The sequence below is a fragment of the Nerophis lumbriciformis genome, linkage group LG13 (genome assembly GCF_033978685.3).
Source record: "Nerophis lumbriciformis linkage group LG13, RoL_Nlum_v2.1, whole genome shotgun sequence".
In the NCBI taxonomy this organism is placed as follows: Eukaryota; Metazoa; Chordata; class Actinopteri; order Syngnathiformes; family Syngnathidae; genus Nerophis; species Nerophis lumbriciformis.
The window spans coordinates 2902872-2925000 of record NC_084560.2 but is presented as its reverse complement, the minus strand read 5'-3'; the positions used below and the strand labels follow the sequence as shown (position 1 = coordinate 2925000).

At 43.1% G+C, this 22129-nt stretch overlaps 1 protein-coding gene across 7 annotated transcripts in view; it reads left to right on the top strand.

The window, feature by feature from the left end:
- Window positions 1-22129, top strand: part of lrch1 (leucine-rich repeats and calponin homology (CH) domain containing 1) — a 239902-nt gene that overhangs the window by 61618 nt on the left and 156155 nt on the right. For all 7 annotated transcript variants that reach the window (XR_012050759.1, XM_061971779.2, XM_061971783.2 and 4 more), the window contains exons 2-4: window positions 14316-14460; window positions 14526-14652; window positions 17094-17199. Coding sequence is in view for 6 of the 7 variants with exons in the window: in XM_061971779.2 (XP_061827763.1) it covers window positions 14316-14460; window positions 14526-14652; window positions 17094-17199 (378 nt within the window). In the remaining variant the exon portion in view is untranslated. The remainder of the gene's footprint in view (window positions 1-14315; window positions 14461-14525; window positions 14653-17093; window positions 17200-22129) is intronic.

Below are 22129 nucleotides of genomic sequence, written 5' to 3'. Positions count from 1 at the left end.
TTGCCTTAAGTATTTATCCATCCATTTTCTACTGATTGTCCCTTACAGGGTGGCAGGGAGCTGCCGGAGCCTATCCCAGCTGCACACGGGCAGAAGGCAGGGTACACCCTATATATGTCATGTGGTAACATTTACAATAACATGTCATATTGACCTTTTTTCATTATTTGAAGCATAAGCGGTGCATTGAATTAAAACGTTAGGGTGCACCAAATGGTAAGGCGCATTATAAAGGCTATTTGAATGCAAAAGGCGCACCGGATTATAAGGCGCATTTATTATGATTTTATTTTTCTCTACATGGAAAAGACTTCCTTGTGGTCTACATCAGTGTTTTTCAACCACTGTGCTGCGGCACACTAGTGTGCCGTGCGATATTGTCTGGTGTGCCGTGGGAAATTACGCAACTTCACCTAATTGGTCCAAAAAAAACTTAACTGGCTACAAAGTAAGCAGTAACAAAATGCTGGACGACAGCAAAAACTTACAGCGTCCACAAAGTACATCCGTACATGACGTGGCAATCAACAATAACCACACAAAGAAGGATGGCAACAATTTAAATAGCCTTCAATGGCTATGCAAAGCGAAGGTAAAACCGAACTGGCTACGAAGTAAACAGAAACAAAATGCTGGACGACAGCAAAAACTTACGGCGTCCACAAAGTACATCCGTACATGACGTGGCAATCAACAATGGCCACACAAAGAAGGATGGCAACAACTTAAATAGCCTTCAATGGCTATGCAAAGCGAAGGTAAAACCGAACTGGCTACGAAGTAAACAGAAACAAAATGCTGGACGACAGCAAAAACTTACGGCGTCCACAAAGTACATCCGTACATGACGTGGCAATCAACAATGACCACACAAAGGATGGCAACAACTTAAATAGCCTTCAATGGCTATGCAAAGCGAAGGTAAAACCGAACTGGCTACAAAGTAAACAGAAACAAAATGCTGGACGACAGCAAAAACTTACGGCGTCCACAAAGTACATCCGTACATGACGTGGCAATCAACAATGACCACACGATGAAGGACATATTTGTGGAATTGTGGAAGTTTGAAACATTTATCATTCATTTTCCCTAAAGACTGGGAATTTTTGGAAATCCGGGAATTTTGTTTTTATAATTGTTGAAGTAGAGCACACAATTCCTGAACAGGGTTAATATTTCGAAGTCGGAACGGTGAGAATTGGATGAAAAATATAGGAGTTGTGGAACTTGGAAAAATGGCCCATTCTTTTCAATGGGAATTTCAGGAAAAACAGGAATTTTTTGGAAACCGCAAAACAATTTTGAATTTTTTGAATGAGTTTATTGGAATTTTTCAAATTGGTCGAGAAATGTTGAAATTTTAAATGAGAAAAGGAATTACCGAGTTCCTGGAATTTTGGGAAAACCAGGGATTTTTCCAGTTCAAAAAACAACTTTAGTTTTTTGTACTGGTTAAGAGGAATGTTGAAGTGGGTTGAAAAATGTGGAAGGAGTAGTCGCCAGAAAAAAGGGTCAAAAAAAGGGAATTCTGAAAATTCCTGGAATTTTTTGGAACTTGGAAAAAGGGATAGCTTGAATGTCCAGGATGAGTGAAATGTGTTGAAGGTGGAATGGTTTGAATAGGTTGAAAAACGTGAAAATGGTTAAAGTTTGAAAAATAGTCAAATCATTTTGAATGGGAAAAATGCCCCTGAAAACCTGGAATTCTGGGAATTTTTGGAAATTGTCAATGGAAAGCCCGCAATTCCTGAATAGGCTGAACAGTTTGAAGTTGGAAGGGTTTGAATCGCATGACAAATGTGGAAGGTAGAGTGTGCCAAAATGTGGAGAAGAAGTTTGATAATAAATAGATGCATTTTGGTGTAGAAAAGCATGTGTGAATGTTTGTAACATTCACACAATAATAATAACCATGATAGGACATTCACACAATAATAATAACCATGATAGGACATTCACACAATAATAATAACCGTGATAGGACATTCACACAATAATAATAACCATGATAGGACATTCACACAATAATATATAACCGTGATAGGACATTCACACAATAATAATAACCGTGATAGGACATTCACACAATAATAATAACCATGATAGGTCATTCACACAATAATAATAACCGTGATAGGACATTCACACAATAATAATAACCATGATAGGACATTCACACAATAATAATAACCATGATAGGACATTCACACAATAATAATAACCATGATAGGACATTCACACAATATTGATAACCATAATAGGACATTCACACAATAATAATAACCGTGATAGGACATTCACACAATAATAATAACCATGATAGGACATTCACACAATATTGATAACCATAATAGGACATTCACACAATAATAATAACCGTGATAGGACATGCACACAATAATAATAACCATGATAGGACATTCACACAATAATTATAACCATGATAGGACATTCACACAATAATAATAACCATGATAGGACATTCACACAATATTGATAACCATAATAGGACATTCACACAATAATAATAACCGTGATAGGACATTCACACAATAATAATAACCGTGATAGGACATTCACACAATAATAATAACCATGACAGGACATTCACACGATAATAATAACCATAATAGGACATTCACACAATAATAATAACCGTGATAGGACATTCACACAATAATAATAACCGTGATAGGACATTCACACAATAATAATAACCGTGATAGGACATTCACACAATAATAATAACCATGATAGGACATTCACACAATAATAATAACCGTGATAGGACATTCACACAATAATAATAACCGTGATAGGACATGCACACAATAATAATAACCATGATAGGACATTCAGACAATAATAATAACCATGATAGGACATTCACACAATAATAATAACCGTGATAGGACATTCACACAATAATAATAACCGTGATAGGACATTCACACAATAATAATAACCATAATAGGACATTCACACAATAATGATAACCGTGATAGGACATTCACACAATAATAATAACCGTGATAGGACATTCACACAATAATAATAACCGTGATAGGACATTCACACAATATTTATAACCATGATAGGACATTCACACAATAATAATAACCATGATAGGACATTCACACAATAATAATAACCGTGATAGGACATTCACACAATAATAATAACCATGATAGGACATTCACACAATAATAATAACCGTGATAGGACATTCACACAATAATAATAACCGTGATAGGACATTCACACAATAATAATAACCATGATAGGACATTCACACGATAATAATAACCATGATAGGACATTCACACAATAATAATAATAATAACCATGATAGGACATTCACACAATAATAATAACCGTGATAGGACATTCACACAATATTTATAACTATGATAGGACATTCACACAATAATAATAACCGTGATAGGACATTCACACAATATTTATAACCATGATAGGACATTCACACAATAATAATACCGTGATAGGACATTCACACAATAATAATAACCATGGTAGGGCATTTACACAATAATAATACTGTGATAGGACATTCACACAATAATAATAACCGTGATAGGACATTCACACAATAATAATAACCATGATAGGAAATTCACACAATAATAATAACCATGATAGGACATTCACACAATAATAATAACCATGATAGGACATTCACACAATAATAATAACAACCGTGATAGGACATTCACACAATAATAATAACCATGATAGGACATTCACACAATAATAATAACCGTGATAGGACATTCACACAATAATAATAACCGTGATAGGACATTCACACAATAATAATAACCGTGATAGGACATTCACACAATAATAATAACCATGATAGGACATTCACACAATAATAATAACCATGATAGGACATTCACACAATAATATATAACCGTGATAGGACATTCACACAATAATAATAACCATGATAGGACATTCACACGATAATAATAACCATGATAGGACATTCACACAATAATAATAACCATGATAGGACATTCACACAATAATAATAATAACCATGAAAGGACATTCACACAATAATAATAACCGTGATAGGACATTCACACAATATTTATAACCATGATAGGGCATTCACACAATAATAATACCGTGATAGGACATCCACACAATAATAATAACCATGATAGGACATCCACACAATAATAATAACCATGGTAGGACATTCACACAATAATGATACTGTGATAGTACATTCACACAATAATAATAACCGTGATAGGACATTCACACAATAATAATAACCATGATAGGACATTCACACAATAATAATAACCGTGATAGGACATTCACACAATAATAATAACCATGGTAGGGCATTTACACAATAATAATACTGTGATAGGACATTCACACCATAATAATAACCGTGATAGGACATTCACACAATATTGATAACCATAATAGGACATTCACACAATAATAATAACCGTGATAGGACATGCACACAATAATAATAACCATGATAGGACATTCAGACAATAATTATAACCATGATAGGGCATTCACACAATAATAATAACGATAATAGGACATTCACACAATAATAATAACCGTGATGGGACATGCACACAATAATAATAACCATGATAGGACATTCAGACAATAATTATAACCATGATAGGGCATTCACACAATAATAATAACCATGATAGGACATTCACACAATAATAATAACCGTGATAGGACATTCACACAATAATAATAACCGTGATAGGACATTCACACAATAATAATAACCGTGATAGGACATTCACACAATAATAATAACCATGATAGGACATTCACACAATATTGATAACCATAATAGGACATTCACACAATAATAATAACCATGATAGGACATTCACACAATAATAATAACCATGATAGGACATTCACACAATAATAATAACCGTGATAGGACATTCACACAATAATAATAACCGTGATAGGACATTCAAACAATAATAATAACCGTGATAGGACATTCACACAATAATAATAACCATGATAGGACATTCACACAATAATAATAACCGTGATAGGACATTCACACAATAATAATAACCATGATAGGACATTCACACAATAATAATAACCGTGATAGGACATTCACACAATAATAATAACCATGATAGGACATTCACACAATAATAATAACCGTGATAGGACATTCACACAATAATAATAACCGTGATAGGACATTCACACAATAATAATAACCATAATAGGACATTCACACAATAATGATAACCGTGATAGGACATTCACACAATAATAATAACCATGATAGGACATTCACACAATAATAATAACCGTGATAGGACATTCACACAATAATAATAACCATGATAGGACATTCACACAATAATAATAACCATAATAGGACATTCACACAATAATAATAACCGTGATAGGACATTCACACAATAATAATAACCATGATAGGACATTCACACAATAATAATAACCGTGATAGGACATTCACACAATAATAATAACCGTGATAGGACATTCACACAATAATAATAACCATGATAGGACATTCACACAATATTGATAACCATAATAGGACATTCACACAATAATAATAACCGTGGTAGGACATTCACACAATAATAACAACCATGATAGGACATTCACACAATAATAATAACTGTGATAGGACATCCACACAATAATAATAACCATGATAGGACATTCACACAATATTGATAACCATAATAGGACATTCACACAATAATAATAACCGTGATAGGACATTCACACAATAATAATAACCGTGATAGGACATGCACACAATAATAATAACCATGATAGGACATTCACACAATAATAATAACCGTGATAGGACATTCACACAATAATAATAACCATGATAGGACATGCACACAATAATAATAACCGTGATAGGACATTCACACAATAATAATAACCGTGATAGGACATTCACACAATAATAATAACCATGATAGGACATTCACACAATAATAATAACCATGATAGGACATTCACACAATAATAATAACCATAATAGAACCTTCACACAATAATAATAACCATGATAGGACGTTATATATATATATATATATCTATATATATATATATATATATATACATATATACAAACCCCGTTTCCATATGAGTTGGGAAATTGTGTTAGATGTAAATATAAACGGAATACAATGATTTGCAAATCCTTTTCAAGCCATATTCAGTTGAATATGCTACAAAGACAACATATTTGATGTTCAAACTCATAAACTTTATTTATTTTTTTGCAAATAATAATTAACTTAGAATTTCATGGCTGCAACACGTGCCAAAGTAGTTGGGAAAGGGCATGTTCACCACTGTGTTACATGGCCTTTCCTTTTAACAACACTCAGTAAAGGTTTGGGAACTGAGGAGACACATTTTTGAAGCTTCTCAGGTGGAATTCTTTCCCATTCTTGCTTGATGTACAGCTTAAGTTGTTCAACAGTCCGGGGGTCTCCGTTGTGCTATTTTAGGCTTCACATTTTCAATGGGAGACAGGTCTGGACTACAGGCAGGCCAGTCTAGTACCCGCACTCTTTTACTATGAAGCCACGTTGATGTAACACGTGGCTTGGCATTGTCTTGCTGAAATAAGCAGGGGCGTCCATGGTAACATTGCTATGTTGCTCCAAAAGCTGTATGTACCTTTCAGCATTAATGGTGCCTTCACAGATGTGTAAGTTACCCATGTCTTGGCCACTAATACACCCCCATACCATCACACATGCTGCCTTTTACACTTTGCGCCTATAACAATCCGGATGGTTCTTTTCCTCTTTGGTCCGGAGGACACGACGTCCACAGTTTCCAAAAACAATTTGAAATGTGGACTCGTCAGACCACAGAACACTTTTCCACTTTGTATCAGTCCATCTTAGATGAGCTCAGGCTCAGCCAAGCCGACGGCGTTTCTGGGTGTTGTTGATAAACTGTTTTCGCCTTGCATAGGAGAGTTTTAACTTGCACTTACAGATGTAGCGACCAACTGTAGTTACTGACAGTGGGTTTCTGAAGTGTTCCTGAGCCCATGTGGTGATATCCTTTACACACTGATGTTGCAGTACAGCCTGAGGGATGGAAGGTCACGGGCTTAGCTGCTTACGTGCAGTGATTTCTCCAGATTCTCTGAACCCTTTGATGATATTACGGAGCGTAGATGGTGAAATCCCTAAATTCCTTGCAATAGCTGCTTGAGAAAGGTTGTTCTTAAACTGTTCAACAATTTGCTCAGGCATTTGTTGACAAAGTGGTGACCCTCGCCCCGTCCTTGTTTGTGAATGACTGAGCATTTCATGGAATCTACTTTTATACCCAATCATGGCACCCACCTGTTCCCAATTAGCCTGCACACCTGTGGGATGTTCCAAATAAGTGTTTGATGAGCATTCCTCAACTTTATCAGTATTTATTGCCACCTTTCCCAACTTCTTTGTCACGTGTTGCTGCCATCAAATTCTAAAGTTAATGATTATTTGAACAAAAAAATAAAGCTTATGAGTTTGAACATCAAATATGTTGTCTTTGTAGCATATTCAACTGAATATGGCTTGAAAAGGATTTGCAAATCATTGTATTCTGTTCACCGATTCTGTTCATAACTTTTATGGACAGAATTTCTAGGCGCAGTCAAGGCGTTGAGGGGATCCGGTTTGGTGGCTGCAGGATTAGGTCTCTGCTTTTTACGGATGATGTGGTCCTGGTGGCTTCATCTGGCCAGGATCTTCAGCTCTCGCTGGATCGGTTCGCAGCCGAGTGTGAAGCGACTGGGATGAGAATCAGCACCTCCAAGTCCGAGTCCGTGGTTCTCGCCCGGAAAAGGGTGGAGTGCCATCTCCGGGTTGGGGAGGAGATCTTGCCCCAAGTGAAGGAGTTCAAGTACCTCGGAGTCTTGTTCACGAGTGAGGGAAGAGTGGATCGTGAGATCGACAGGCGGATCGGTGCGGCGTCTTCAGTAATGCGGACGCTGTATCGATCCGTTGTGGTGAAGAAGGAGCTGAGCCGGAAGGCGAAGTTCTCAATTTACCGGTCGATCTACGTTCCCATCCTCACCTATGGTCATGAGCTTTGGGTTATGACCGAAAGGACAAGATCACGGGTACTGAAACGAGTTTCCTCCGTTGGGTGGCAGGTCTCTCCCTTAGAGATAGGGTGAGAAGCTCTGCCATCCGGGGGGAGCTCAAAGTAAAGCCGCTGCTCCTCCACATGGAGAGGAGCCAGATGAGGTGGTTCGGGCATCTGGTCAGGATGCCACCCGAACGCCTCCCTAGGGAGGTGTTTAGGGCACGTCCAACCGGTAGGAGGCCACGGGGAAGACCCAGGACACGTTGGGAAGACTATGTCTCCCGGCTGGCCTGGGAACGCCTCGGGATCCCCCGGGAGGAGCTGGACGAAGTGGCTGGGGAGAGGGAAGTCTGGGCTTCCCTGCTTAGGCTGCTGCCCCCGCGACCCGACCTCGGATAAGCGGAAGAAGATGGATGGATGGATTCTGTTTATATTTACATCTAACACAATTTCCCAACTCATATGGAAACAGGGTTTGTATATATATATATATGACAGTGTTTTCTAGTCTACCAGCACAAAGTGAAAGTGAAAGCTAGGTCATGAATGCTAATGTGTCCTACTAGGATTTTTTCAAGTGATTATTTATAACTCAGACATGATATGAGGTTTGGATGTTAGCTTAAGGATCTCTCTGTTCTCTTTCAGCAGTGTGGAACACACACACACACACACACACACACACACACACACACACACACACACACACACACACACAGACGGTTGTTTACTGGCTGCATAAAACGAGGCCTGACTGGCTCTTTTGTTCCTTACGCACACAGTTTAAAATAGCACTTCCTGTGACCTGGTGACCCATGATGCAATGACCCATGATGCAATGCTGCTGATGGCTTCTGAGGCCGTGTAGCAACTTGGTAGGTTTCATGCTCATTTTTGGTCTGTGGAAAAAGAAAAGAAAAACAGCTTTTTGGTTGCAGGCCCGGCCCAAAACCACCAGAACGTCTGCTCAGGTTCCGACCTGGCTATCAGTTGCTGTTACCGTGGTTACGAGGGTGCACAAACAATGATTCACATCCAAATCGCGATTCAATGAGTGATTCATAATGTATACATCCATCCATCCATTCATCTTCTTCCGCTTATCCGAGGTCGGGTCGCGGGGGCAGCAGCCTAAGCAGGGAAGCCCAGACTTCCCTCTCCCCAGCCACTTCGTCCAGCTCCTCCCGGTGGATCCCGAGGCGTTCCCAGGCCAGCCGGGAGACATAGTCTTCCCAACATGTCCTGGGTCTTCCCCGTGGCCTCCTACCGGTCGGACGTGCCCTAAACACCTCCCTAGGGAGGCGTTCGGGTGGCATCCTGACCAGATGCCCGAACCACCTCATCTGGTTCCTCTCCATGTGGAGGAGCAGCGGCTTTACTTTGAGCTCCCCCCGGATGACAGAGCTTCTCACCCTATCTCTAAGGGAGAGACCCGCCACCCGGCGGAGGAAACTCATTTCGGCCGCTTGTACCCGTGATCTTGTCCTTTCGGTCATGACCCAAAGCTCATGACCATAGGTGAGGATGGGAACGTAGATCGACCGGTAAATTGAGAGCTTTGCCTTCCGGCTCAGCTCCTTCTTCACCACAACGGATCGATACAGCGTTCGCATTACTGAAGATGCCGCACCGATCCGCCTGTCGATCTCATCATCCAGACTTCCCTCTCCCCAGCCACTTCGTCCAGCTCTTCCCGGGGGATCCCGAGGCGTTCCCAGGCCAGCCGGGAGACATAGTCTTCCCAACGTGTCCTGGGTCTTCCCCGTGGCCTCCTACCGGTCGGACGTGCCCTAAACACCTCCCGAGGGAGGCGATCGGGTGGCATCCTGACCAGATGCCGGAACCACCTCATCTGGCTCCTCTCCATGTGGAGGAGCAGCGGCTTTACTTTGAGCTCCTCCCGGATGACAGAGCTTCTCACCCTATCTCTAAGGGAGAGACCCGCCACCCGGCGGAGGAAACTCATTTCGGCCGCTTGTACCCGTGATCTTGTCCTTTCGGTCATAACCCAAAGCTCATGACCATAGGTGAGGATGGGAACGTAGATCGACCGGTAAATTGAGAGCTTTGCCTTCCGGCTCAGCTCCTTCTTCACCACAACGGATCGATACAGCGTCCGCATTACTGAAGATGCCGCACCGATCCGCCTGTCGATCTCACCATCCACTCTTCCCTCTCCCCAGCCACTTCGTCCAGCTCTTCCCGGGGGATCCCGAGGCGTTCCCAGGCCAGCCGGGAGACATAGTCTTCCCAACGTGTCCTGGGTCTTCCCCGTGGCCTCCTACCGGTCGGACGTGCCCTAAACACCTCCCGAGGGAGGCGATCGGGTGGCATCCTGACCAGATGCCGGAACCACCTCATCTGGCTCCTCTCCATGTGGAGGAGCAGCGGCTTTACTTTGAGCTCCTCCCGGATGACAGAGCTTCTCACCCTATCTCTAAGGGAGAGACCCGCCACCCGGCGGAGGAAACTCATTTCGGCCGCTTGTACCCGTGATCTTGTCCTTTCGGTCATAACCCAAAGCTCATGACCATAGGTGAGGATGGGAACGTAGATCGACCGGTAAATTGAGAGCTTTGCCTTCCGGCTCAGCTCCTTCTTCACCACAACGGATCGATACAGCGTCCGCATTACTGAAGATGCCGCACCGATCCGCCTGTCGATCTCACCATCCACTCTTCCCTCTCCCCAGCCACTTCGTCCAGCTCTTCCCGGGGGATCCCGAGGCGTTCCCAGGCCAGCCGGGAGACATAGTCTTCCCAACGTGTCCTGGGTCTTCCCCGTGGCCTCCTACCGGTCGGACGTGCCCTAAACACCTCCCGAGGGAGGCGATCGGGTGGCATCCTGACCAGATGCCCGAACCACCTCATCTGGTTCCTCTCCATGCTGAGGAGCAGCGGCTTTACTTTGAGCTCCCCCCGGATGACAGAGCTTCTCACCCTATCTCTAAGGGAGAGCCCCGCCACCCGGCGGAGGAAACTCATTTCGGCCGCTTGTACCCGTGATCTTGTCCTTTCGGTCATAACCCAAAGCTCATGACCATAGGTGAGGATGGGAACGTAGATCGACCGGTAAATTGAGAGCTTTGCCTTCCGGCTCAGCTCCTTCTTCACCACAACGGATCGATACAGCGTCCGCATTACTGAAGATGCCGCACCGATCCGCCTGTCGATCTCACGATCCACTCTTCCCTCACTCGTGAACAAGACTCCGAGGTACTTGAACTCCTCCACTTGGGGAAGGGTCTCCTCCCCAACCCGGAGATGGCACTCCACCCTTTTCCGGGCGAGAACCATGGACTCGGACTTGGAGGTGCTGATTCTCATCCCAGTCGCTTCACACTCGGCTGCGAACCGATCCAGTGAGAGCTGAAGATCCTGGCCAGATGAAGCCATCAGGACCACATCATCTGCAAAAAGCAGAGACCTAATCCTGCAGCCACCAAACCAGATCCCCTCAACGCCTTGACTGCGCCTAGAAATTCTGTCCATAAAAGTTATGAACAGAATCGGTGACAAAGGGCAGCCTTGGCGGAGTCCAACCCTCACTGGAAACGTGTCCGACTTACTGCCGGCAATGCGGACCAAGCTCTGACACTGATCATACAGGGAGCGGACCGCCAAAATCAGACAGTCCGATACCCCATACTCTCTGAGCACTCCCCACAGGACTTCCCGAGGGACACGGTCGAATGCCTTCTCCAAGTCCACAAAGCACATGTAGACTGGTTGGGCAAACTCCCATGCACCCTCAAGGACCCTGCTGAGAGTATAGAGCTGGTCCACAGTTCCACGACCAGGACGAAAACCACACTGTTCCTCCTGAATCCGAGGTTCGACTATCCGGCGTAGCCTCCTCTCCAGTACACCTGAATAGACCTTACCGGGAAGGCTGAGGAGTGTGATCCCACGATAGTTAGAACACACCCTCCGGTTCCCCTTCTTAAAGAGAGGAACCACCACCCCGGTCTGCCAATCCAGAGGTACCGCCCTCGATGTCCACGCGATGCTGCAGAGTCTTGTCAACCAAGACAGCCCCACAGCATCCAGAGCCTTAAGGAACTCCGGGCGGATCTCATCCACCCCCGGGGCCTTGCCACCGAGGAGCTTTTTAACTACCTCGGCAACCTCAGCCCCAGAAATAGGAGAGCCCACCACAGATTCCCCAGGCACTGCTTCCTCATAGGAAGACGTGTTGGTGGGATTGAGGAGGTCTTCGAAGTATTCTCTCCACCGATCCACAACATCCGCAGTCAAGGTCAGCAGAACACCATCCTCACCATACACGGTGTTGATAGTGCACTGCTTCCCCTTCCTGAGGCGGCGGATGGTGGTCCAGAATCGCTTCGAAGCCGTCCGGAAGTCGTTTTCCATGGCTTCCCCGAACTCCTCCCATTTTCGAGTTTTTGCCTCCGCAACCCCTGAATAATGTGTATGTATATATATATATATATATATATATATATATATAATGTGTATGTATATATATATATAAATATATATATGTGTGTGTATGTGTATATATATATATATATATATATATATATATATATATATATATATATATATGTATATATATATATATATATGTATGTGTATATGTATATATATATATGTGTGTGTGTGTATATATATATATATATATATGTGTGTATGTATATATATATATATATGTACATATATATGTATATATATATATTTATATACATATGTATGTATATATAGATATACATATATGTGTATCTATATATATTTATGTATATATATATATATATATATGTGTGTATATATGTACAGTATATATAGTTTTACAATGTAACTAAAGCAAGTCATACTTAATAAACCGTCCCATGTGTGATGTCTGTAGGAGTGTTTTCATGCATATTTGTACCTGCTATTGTAATGCAATCAAGCTAGCGTCGTTAGCATTAGCTAATGTGCTAATTGTTTTTACGAGTGTCCGTGTTAGTATTATTAACTTCATTCTTTTTGGGTTGTTTCACTTTCACAAATTTCTCAGTAAATTCACCAAAAATGTCACCGTGGAGTTATGACCATGACTTGTGTTTTGTTTGATCAGCAGTTTTACTGCCCTGTCACAGACACTGTTTGGAAACAGTTAAGGAACATTTACAGAATATTTCAGTGTATGTAAATAACTTATTTCACAACGATTATTTCTGAGACTGCTTATATATGGAACATATGTTTCTTCTAAAAAAATGTTGTGGGTGCGCTGTCATGATCCGTTACCCGGATCATGCCATGATTTATGTTGGTAATGTTTCTGTTAGTCTGTTTCCTGGGTGCACACTCTTTCCCTGTTTACTGTTGCTTTCCATGATTCTCCTCACCTGTCTTAGTTTAGCAATTAGTGTTCCCAGCAGGTGTTTTGGTTAATCACTCCCCTTTATAGTTTCCTGTCACCCAGCAATAGTTGCTGGGTCAATGTTTGCGATGGGCAACATTTACGTTTTCTCCTCGCTGATTTTGTACACGCTGGCGTTCCTCGTTTTTCACCCTTTGTGACATTTTTTTGTTTTGTTTAGCGTCCTCAGTCTTGTATTTTTGTCCTGCCTTTTATTTATTAAAAATACTTGAATCTTACCTGCACGCTCCTCCTGCTTGTCTTCTGCCTTGGAAGGAACGCTACCAGCGCAGCCATGCGACCAAGACGTAACATGCGCCTTATATACCGCTGCGCTCTATAGTATGTGCACCTGGGTCAATGGCCATGACTTCTGTTTTGTTTGATCAGCCGTTTTACTGCCTTATATCCCTTATATAAATATATATATAGGATATATATATATATATATAAGTAAAGTATGCAGTATACTTATTGAAGTATTGATACTAATGAAACAATGTGGCGTTGTAAAACATTCACAAGTGAGTGGGCGGCACACAGCTTTTATTTTGAAGGGTCGCTTTGTCCGTAAAGGAAAGGGATGTTTTTGTAGCCCGCAGAGGAAATGAACTCTTGCTCTCTGGACGAAACATGTGCGCCTCATTAGTCCACAATCATGGCTGCATGGAACAGGAAGTGATGTGCGGAACAGGAAGTGATGTGCGGAACAGGAAGTGATGTTCAAATAAAAGATGTTACATAGTGTTATGGCTTCAAGGACTCAGTAAGGCTCCTCAATTGTTCCTCTTTGTGCGCAGACTTGTCCAGGAACCGCCTGGCCGAGGTGCCCTCCGAGGTCTGCAACCTGGTCGCCTTGGAGACGCTGAACCTTTACCACAACTGCATCAGGACCATCCCCGACAGCATCATCAGCCTGCAGTCGCTCACCTCCCTAAACCTCAGGTACGCCTCGGGCACGGACGCCAACAATGCACCTGATGCGACGCCACTCCTTTTTCTGTCCTCAGTCGCAACCAACTGGGCGCTCTGCCAGCCTGCCTCTGCACGCTGCCGCTGAGGGTCCTCAACGCCAGCAACAACAAGCTGGTCAGCCTGCCTGAGAGTGTGGGTCAACTGCAGCGCCTTATGGAGCTGGTGAGTACTGCACTATATACATATGGAGCTGGTGAGTACTGCACTATATACTTATGGAGCTAGTGAGTACTGCACTATATACTTATGGAGCTGGTGAGTACTGCACTATATACTTATGGAGCTGGTGAGTACTGCACTATATACTTATGGAGCTAGTGAGTACTGCACTATATACTTATGGAGCTAGTGAGTACTGCACTAAAAACTTATGGAGATAGTGAGTACTGCACTATACGTAGCATGTAGATACATAACATGTAGATACATAACATGTACATACATAACATGTAGATACATAACAAGTAGATACGTAACATGTAGATACATAACAAGTAGATGCGTAACATGTAGATACATAACATGTAGATACGTAACATGTAGATACATAACATGTAGATACGTAACATGTAGATACATAACATGTAGATACGTAACATGTAGATACGTAACATGTACATACATAACATGTAGATACATAACATGTAGATACGTAACATGTAGATACGTAACATGTACATACATAACATGTAGATACATAAAAAGTTGATACGTAACATGTAGATACATAAGTGGATACGTAACATGTAGATACATAACATGTAGATACGTAACATGTAGATACATAACATGTAGATACATAACATGTACATACATAACATGTAGATACATAACATGTAGATATGTAACATGTAGATACATAACAAGTAGATACATAACATGTAGATACATAACATGTAGATACGTAACATGTAGATACATAACATGTAGATACGTAACATGTAGATACATAACATGTAGATACGTAACATGTAGATACGTAACATGTACATACATAACATGTAGATACATAACATGTAGCTACATAACATGTACATACATAACATGTAGATACGTAACATGTAGATACATAACAAGTAGATACATAACATGTAGATACATAACATGTAGATACGTAACATGTACATACATAACATGTACATACATAACATGTAGATACGTAACATGTAGATACATAACATGTAGATACATAACATGTAGATACATAACATGTAGATACATAACAAGTAGATACATAACATGTAGATACATAACATGTAGATACGTAACATGTAGATACATAACATGTAGATACATAACAAGTAGATACATAACATGTAGATACATAACAAGTAGATACATAACATGTAGATACATATCAAGTAGATACATAACATGTAGATACATAACATGTAGATACATAACATGTAGATACATAACATGTACATACATAACATGTAGATACGTAACATGTAGATACATAACATGTAGATACATAACAAGTAGATACATAACATGTAGATACATAACAAGTAGATACATAACATGTAGATACATATCAAGTAGATACATAACATGTAGATACATAACATGTAGATACGTAACAAGTAGATACGTAACATGTAGATACATAACAAGTAGATACATAACATGTAGATACATAACATGTAGATACATAACATGTAGATACATATCAAGTAGATACATAACATGTAGATACATAACATGTAGATACATAACATGTAGATACGTAACAAGTAGATACGTAACATGTAGATACATAACAAGTAGATACATAACATGTAGATACATAACATGTAGATACATAACATGTAGATACATAACATGTAGATACATATCAAGTAGATACATAACATGTAGATACATAACATGTAGATACATAACATGTAGATACGTAACAAGTAGATACGTAACATGTAGATACATAACAAGTAGATACATAACATGTAGATACATGACATGTAGATACATAACATGTAGATACATATCAAGTAGATACATAACATGTAGATACATAACATGTAGATACATAACAAGTAGATACATAACATGTAGATACATAACATGTAGATACGTAACATGTAGATACATAACAAGTAGATACGTAGACGTGCACACATCTGCTTGGCTTGATGACAAATAGCAGAAGTCAGTGTATGAACAGTAGCAGCGTAAGCTAGCATTAGCTCACTGCTATCAAATAGTCAGTGCTTGTAATAACAACATCACTCACGTTTGCATCAGTGCTTATAATAACAACATCACTCACGTTTGCATCAGTGCTTGTAATAACAACATCACTCACGTGTGGTTCATGTTCAGGTCCTGACATGTACATGCAGTATTGTTGCTACTTTCTGGGTGATTTTAGAGAGTATAATGAGAGGACCCTCCATCTGTTGACTTAATTGTTAGATATTTATTCACTATTTACAATGCTTTAAAAAGCCAAGCATGTGTGTTGTTGTCTCACGTGAGGATTGTGAATGATAAACATCACCAACATCTCTTTACTATGTTGGCCTATTTCCAGTATGACTGACCTAATAATGCGGTCATTTGTGGCATATTGTGATGTTTGGATGGTATTTTCATCCCCGCAGGACATCAGCTGTAACGAGATCACCGCTCTTCCTCGACACATCGGCCGTCTGCGAGCACTACGCGAACTCAACGTGCGGCGAAATCTCCTCTGCGTCCTTCCAGAAGGTTGGTGCGACGCGACTGTATGGCAGTGAAAATAGACAAAGTTAGCATGTCACACTTACCAAGTTATATGACTGTAAGGTGTATGGCTGCGGGATTACAGTAAAAAGCCTAAAATTTGCACACAAAAAAAAGTTAGCATTTTAATGTTAGCGTGTTAGCATGCTAATGTTAGCATGCTAACAGTTAACCAGTGTAACTTACCAAGTTATATGACTGTAAGGTGTATGGCTGCGGGATTACAGTAAAAAGCGTAAAATTTGCACACAAAAAAAAGTTAGCATTTTAATGTTTGCGTGCTGGCATGCTAATGTTAGCATGCTAACAGTTAACCAGTGTAACTTACCAAGTTATATGACTCGAGGGTAAAGAGTTGCAAATTAGCTCAAAAAGCTATCACTTTAATGTTAGCATGCTAACGTAAACATGCTAACAGTTAGCATGTTTCACATACCAAACGATATGACCGTATGGTGTGGAACTAGAGTGTAAAAGTGTAAAAAAGGCCTCCCGTGGGACTCGAACCTGGGTGTGATTTTTGAAAATTTTTGGGACTTTTGCCCACTTTTCTCCCCCACTTCCCATGTGACTTTGCTTGGTGCGTTTTAGACATTTTGGACATCCCGGGACTTGCCGGTATCGGGACTTGTGGGACTTGAACCTGGGTGTGATTTTTGAACATTTTTGGGACTTTTCTCACTTTTCTCCCCCCCTTTTCGTGCGACTTGGCTGGGCGCGTTTTAGACATTTTGGGCCGGCGGCGGGACTTGTGGGACTCGAACCTGGGTAGGTATTTTGAACATTTTTGGGACTTTTGCCGACTTTTCCAACTTTTATACCCCCGTTTTCGGGCTACTTGGTGGGCGCGTTTTGGACATTTTGGGCATCCCGGGACTTGCGCGGCCGGCAGTGGGACTTGTGGGACTCGAACCTGGGTGTGATTTTTTAACATTTTTGGGACTTTTGCTGTTTTTTCTCCCCCCCTTCCCGTGGGACTTGGCTGGGCGCGTTTTGGACATTTTTGGCATCCCGGGACTTGTACGGCTAACGGCGGGACTTGTGGGACTTTTCTCACTTTCGAAAAGTTTTGGGACTTTTGCCGACTTTTCCAACTTTTATCCCCCCTTTTCGTGCGACTTGGCTTGGTGCGTTTTGGACATTTTGGGCATACCGGGACTTGCGCGGCGGAACTTGTGGGACTCGAACTCGGGTGTGATTTTTGAAAATTTTTCTGACTATTGCGAACTTTTCTCACTTTTCTCCACCCCCTACCTGTGGGACTTGGCTGGGCGCGTTTTGGACATTTTGGGCATCCCGGGACTTGCGCGGCCAGCGGCGGAACTTGTGGGACTCGAACCCGTGTGTGATTTTTGAAAATTTTTGGGACTTTTGCCGACTTTTCTCCCCCCCTTCCCATGTGACTTGGCTGAGCGCGTTTTAGACATTTTGGGCATCCCGGGACTTGCGCCGCCGGCGGCGAGACTTGTGGGACTCGAACCTGGGTCGGTATTTTGAACATTTTTGTGACTTTTGCCGACTTTTCCAACTTTTCTCCCCCCCTTTTTGTGCGATTTGGCTGGGTGTATTTTGGACATTTTGGTCATCCCGGCCGGGACTTGCGCGGCCGGCGGCGGGACTTGTTGAACCCGGGTGTGATTTTTGAAAATTTTTCTGACTTTTGCCGACTTTTCTCATTTTTCTCCCCCCCTTCCCGTGTGACTTGGCTGGGCGCGTTTTAGACATTTTGGGCATCCCGGGACTTGCGCCGCGGGCGGCGGAACTTGTGGGACTCGAACCTGGGTCGGTATTTTGAAAATTTTTGTGACTTTTTCCGACTTTTCCAACTTTTCTCCCCCCCTTTTGTGGGATTTGGCTGGGTGTGTTTTGGACATTTTGGTCATCCCGGGACTTGCGCGGCCGGCGGCAGGACTTGTGGGACTTGAACCTGGGTGCGATTTTTGAAAATTTTTGGGACTTTTGCCCACTTTTCTCCCCCACTTCCCATGTGACTTTGCTTGGTGCGTTTTAGACATTTTGGGCCGGCGGCGGGACTTGTGGGACTCGAACCTGGGTAGGTATTTTGAACATTTTTGGGACTTTTGCCGACTTTTCCAACTTTTATACCCCCGTTTTCGGGCTACTTGGTGGGCGCGTTTTGGACATTTTGGGCATCCCGGGACTTGCGCGGCCAGCAGTGGGACTTGTGGGACTCGAACCTGGGTGTGATTTTTTAACATTTTTGGAACTTTTGCTGTTTTTTCTCCCCCCCTTCCCGTGGGACTTGGCTGGGCGCGTTTTGGACATTTTTGGCATCCCGGGACTTGTGCGGCCAACGGCGGGACTTGTGGGACTTTTCTCACTTTCGAAAAGTTTTGGGACTTTTGCCGACTTTTCCAACTTTTATCCCCCCTTTTCGTGCGACTTGGCTTGGTGCGTTTTGGACATTTTGGGCATACCGGGACTTGCGCGGCGGAACTTGTGGGACTCGAACTCGGGTGTGATTTTTGAAAATTTTTCTGACTATTGCGAACTTTTCTCACTTTTCTCCACCCCCTACCTGTGGGACTTGGCTGGGCGCGTTTTGGACATTTTGGGCATCCCGGGACTTGCGCGGCCAGCGGCGGAACTTGTGGGACTCGAACCCGTGTGTGATTTTTGAAAATTTTTGGGACTTTTGCCGACTTTTCTCCCCCCCTTCCCGTGTGACTTGGCTGGGCGCGTTTTAGACATTTTGGGCATCCCGGGACTTGCGCCGCCGGCGGCGAGACTTGTGGGACTCGAACCTGGGTCGGTATTTTGAACATTTTTGTGACTTTTGCCGACTTTTCCAACTTTTCTCCCCCCCTTTTTGTGCGATTTGGCTGGGTGTGTTTTGGACATTTTGGTCATCCCGGCCGGGACTTGCGCGGCCGGTGGCGGGACTTGTTGAACCCGGGTGTGATTTTTGAACATTTTTCTGACTTTTGCCGACTTTTCTCATTTTTCACCCCCCCCTTCCCGTGTGACTTGGCTGGGCGCGTTTTAGACATTTTGGGCATCCCGGGACTTGCGCCGCGGGCGGCGGAACTTGTGGGACTCGAACCTGGGTCGGTATTTTGAAAATTTTTGTGACTTTTTCCGACTTTTCCAACTTTTCTCCCCCCCTTTTGTGGGATTTGGCTGAGTGTGTTTTGGACATTTTGGTCATCCCGGGACTTGCGCGGCCGGCGGCAGGACTTGTGGGACTCGAACCCAGGTGTGATTTTTGAAAATTTTTGGGACTTTTGCCGACTTTTCTCACTTTTCTCCCCGCCTTCCCGTGGGACTTGGCTGGGCGCGTTTTGGGCATCCTGGGACTTGCGCGTCCGGGGGCGATACTTTTGGGACTCGAACCCGGGTGTGATTTTTTAACATTTTTCTGACTTTTGCCGACTTTCCTCACTTTTCTCCCCCCCTTCCCGTGGGATTTGGCTGGGTGCGTTTTAGACATTTTGGGCATCCCATGACTTGCGCGGCTGGCGGCGGGACTTGTGGGACTCGAACCCATGTGTGACTTTTGCCGACTTTTCTCACCCCCTTCCCGTGTGACTTGGCTGGGTGCGTTTTAGACATTTTGGGCATCCCGGGACTTGCGCCGCCGGCGGCGAGACTTGTGGGACTCGAACCTGGGTCGGTATTTTGAACATTTTTGTGACTTTTGCCGACTTTTCCAACTTTTCTCTCCCCCTTTTCGTGCAATTTGGCTGGGTGTGTTTTGGACATTTTGGGCATCCCGGGACTTGCGCGTCCGGGGGCGATACTTTTGGGACTCGAACCCGGGTGTGATTTTTTAACATTTTTCTGACTTTTGCCAACTTTCCTCACTTTTCTCCCCCCCTTCCCGTGGGATTTGGCTGGGTGCGTTTTAGACATTTTGGGCATCCCATGACTTGCGCGGCTGGGGGCGGGACTTGTGGGACTTTTCTCACTTTTGAAAAGTTTTGGGACTTTTGCCGACTTTTCCAACTTTTATCCCCCCTTTTCGTGCGACTTGGCTTGGTGCGTTTTGGACATTTTGGGCATACCGGGACTTGCGCGGCGGAACTTGTGGGACTCGAACCCGGGTGTGATTTTTGAACATTTTTCTGACTATTGCGAACTTTTCTCACTTTTCTCCCCCCCCTACCTGTGGGACTTGGCTGGGCGCGTTTTGGACATTTTGGGCATCCCGGGACTTGCGCGGCCAGCGGCGGAACTTGTGGGACTCGAACCCGTGTGTGATTTTTGAAAATTTTTGGGACTTTTGCTGACTTTTCTCCCCCCCTTCCCGTGTGACTTGGCTGGGCGCGTTTTAGACATTTTGGGCATCCCGGGACTTGCGCCGCGGGCGGCGGAACTTGTGGGACTCGAACCTGGGTCGGTATTTTGAAAATTTTTGTGACTTTTGCCGACTTTTCCAACTTTTCTCCCCCCCTTTTTGTGGGATTTGGCTGGGTGTGTTTTGGACATTTTGGTCATCTCGGGACTTGCGCGGCCGGCGGCAGGACTTGTGGGACTCGAACCCAGGTGTGATTTTTGAACATTTTTGGGACTTTTGCCGACTTTTCTCACTTTTCTCCCCGCCTTCCTGTGGGACTTGGCTGGGCGTGTTTTGGGCATCCTGGGACTTGCGCGTCCGGGGGCGATACTTTTGGGACTCGAACCCGGGTGTGATTTTTTAACATTTTTCTGACTTTTGCCGACTTTCCTCACTTTTCTCCCCCCCTTCCCGTGGGATTTGGCTGGGTGCGTTTTAGACATTTTGGGCATCCCATGACTTGCGCGGCTGGCGGCGGGACTTGTGGGACTCGAACCCATGTGTGATTTTTGAAAAATTTTCGGACTTTTGCCGACTTTTCTCACCCCCTTCCCGTGTGACTTGGCTGGGTGCGTTTTAGACATTTTGGGCATCCCGGGACTTGCGCCGCCGGCGGCG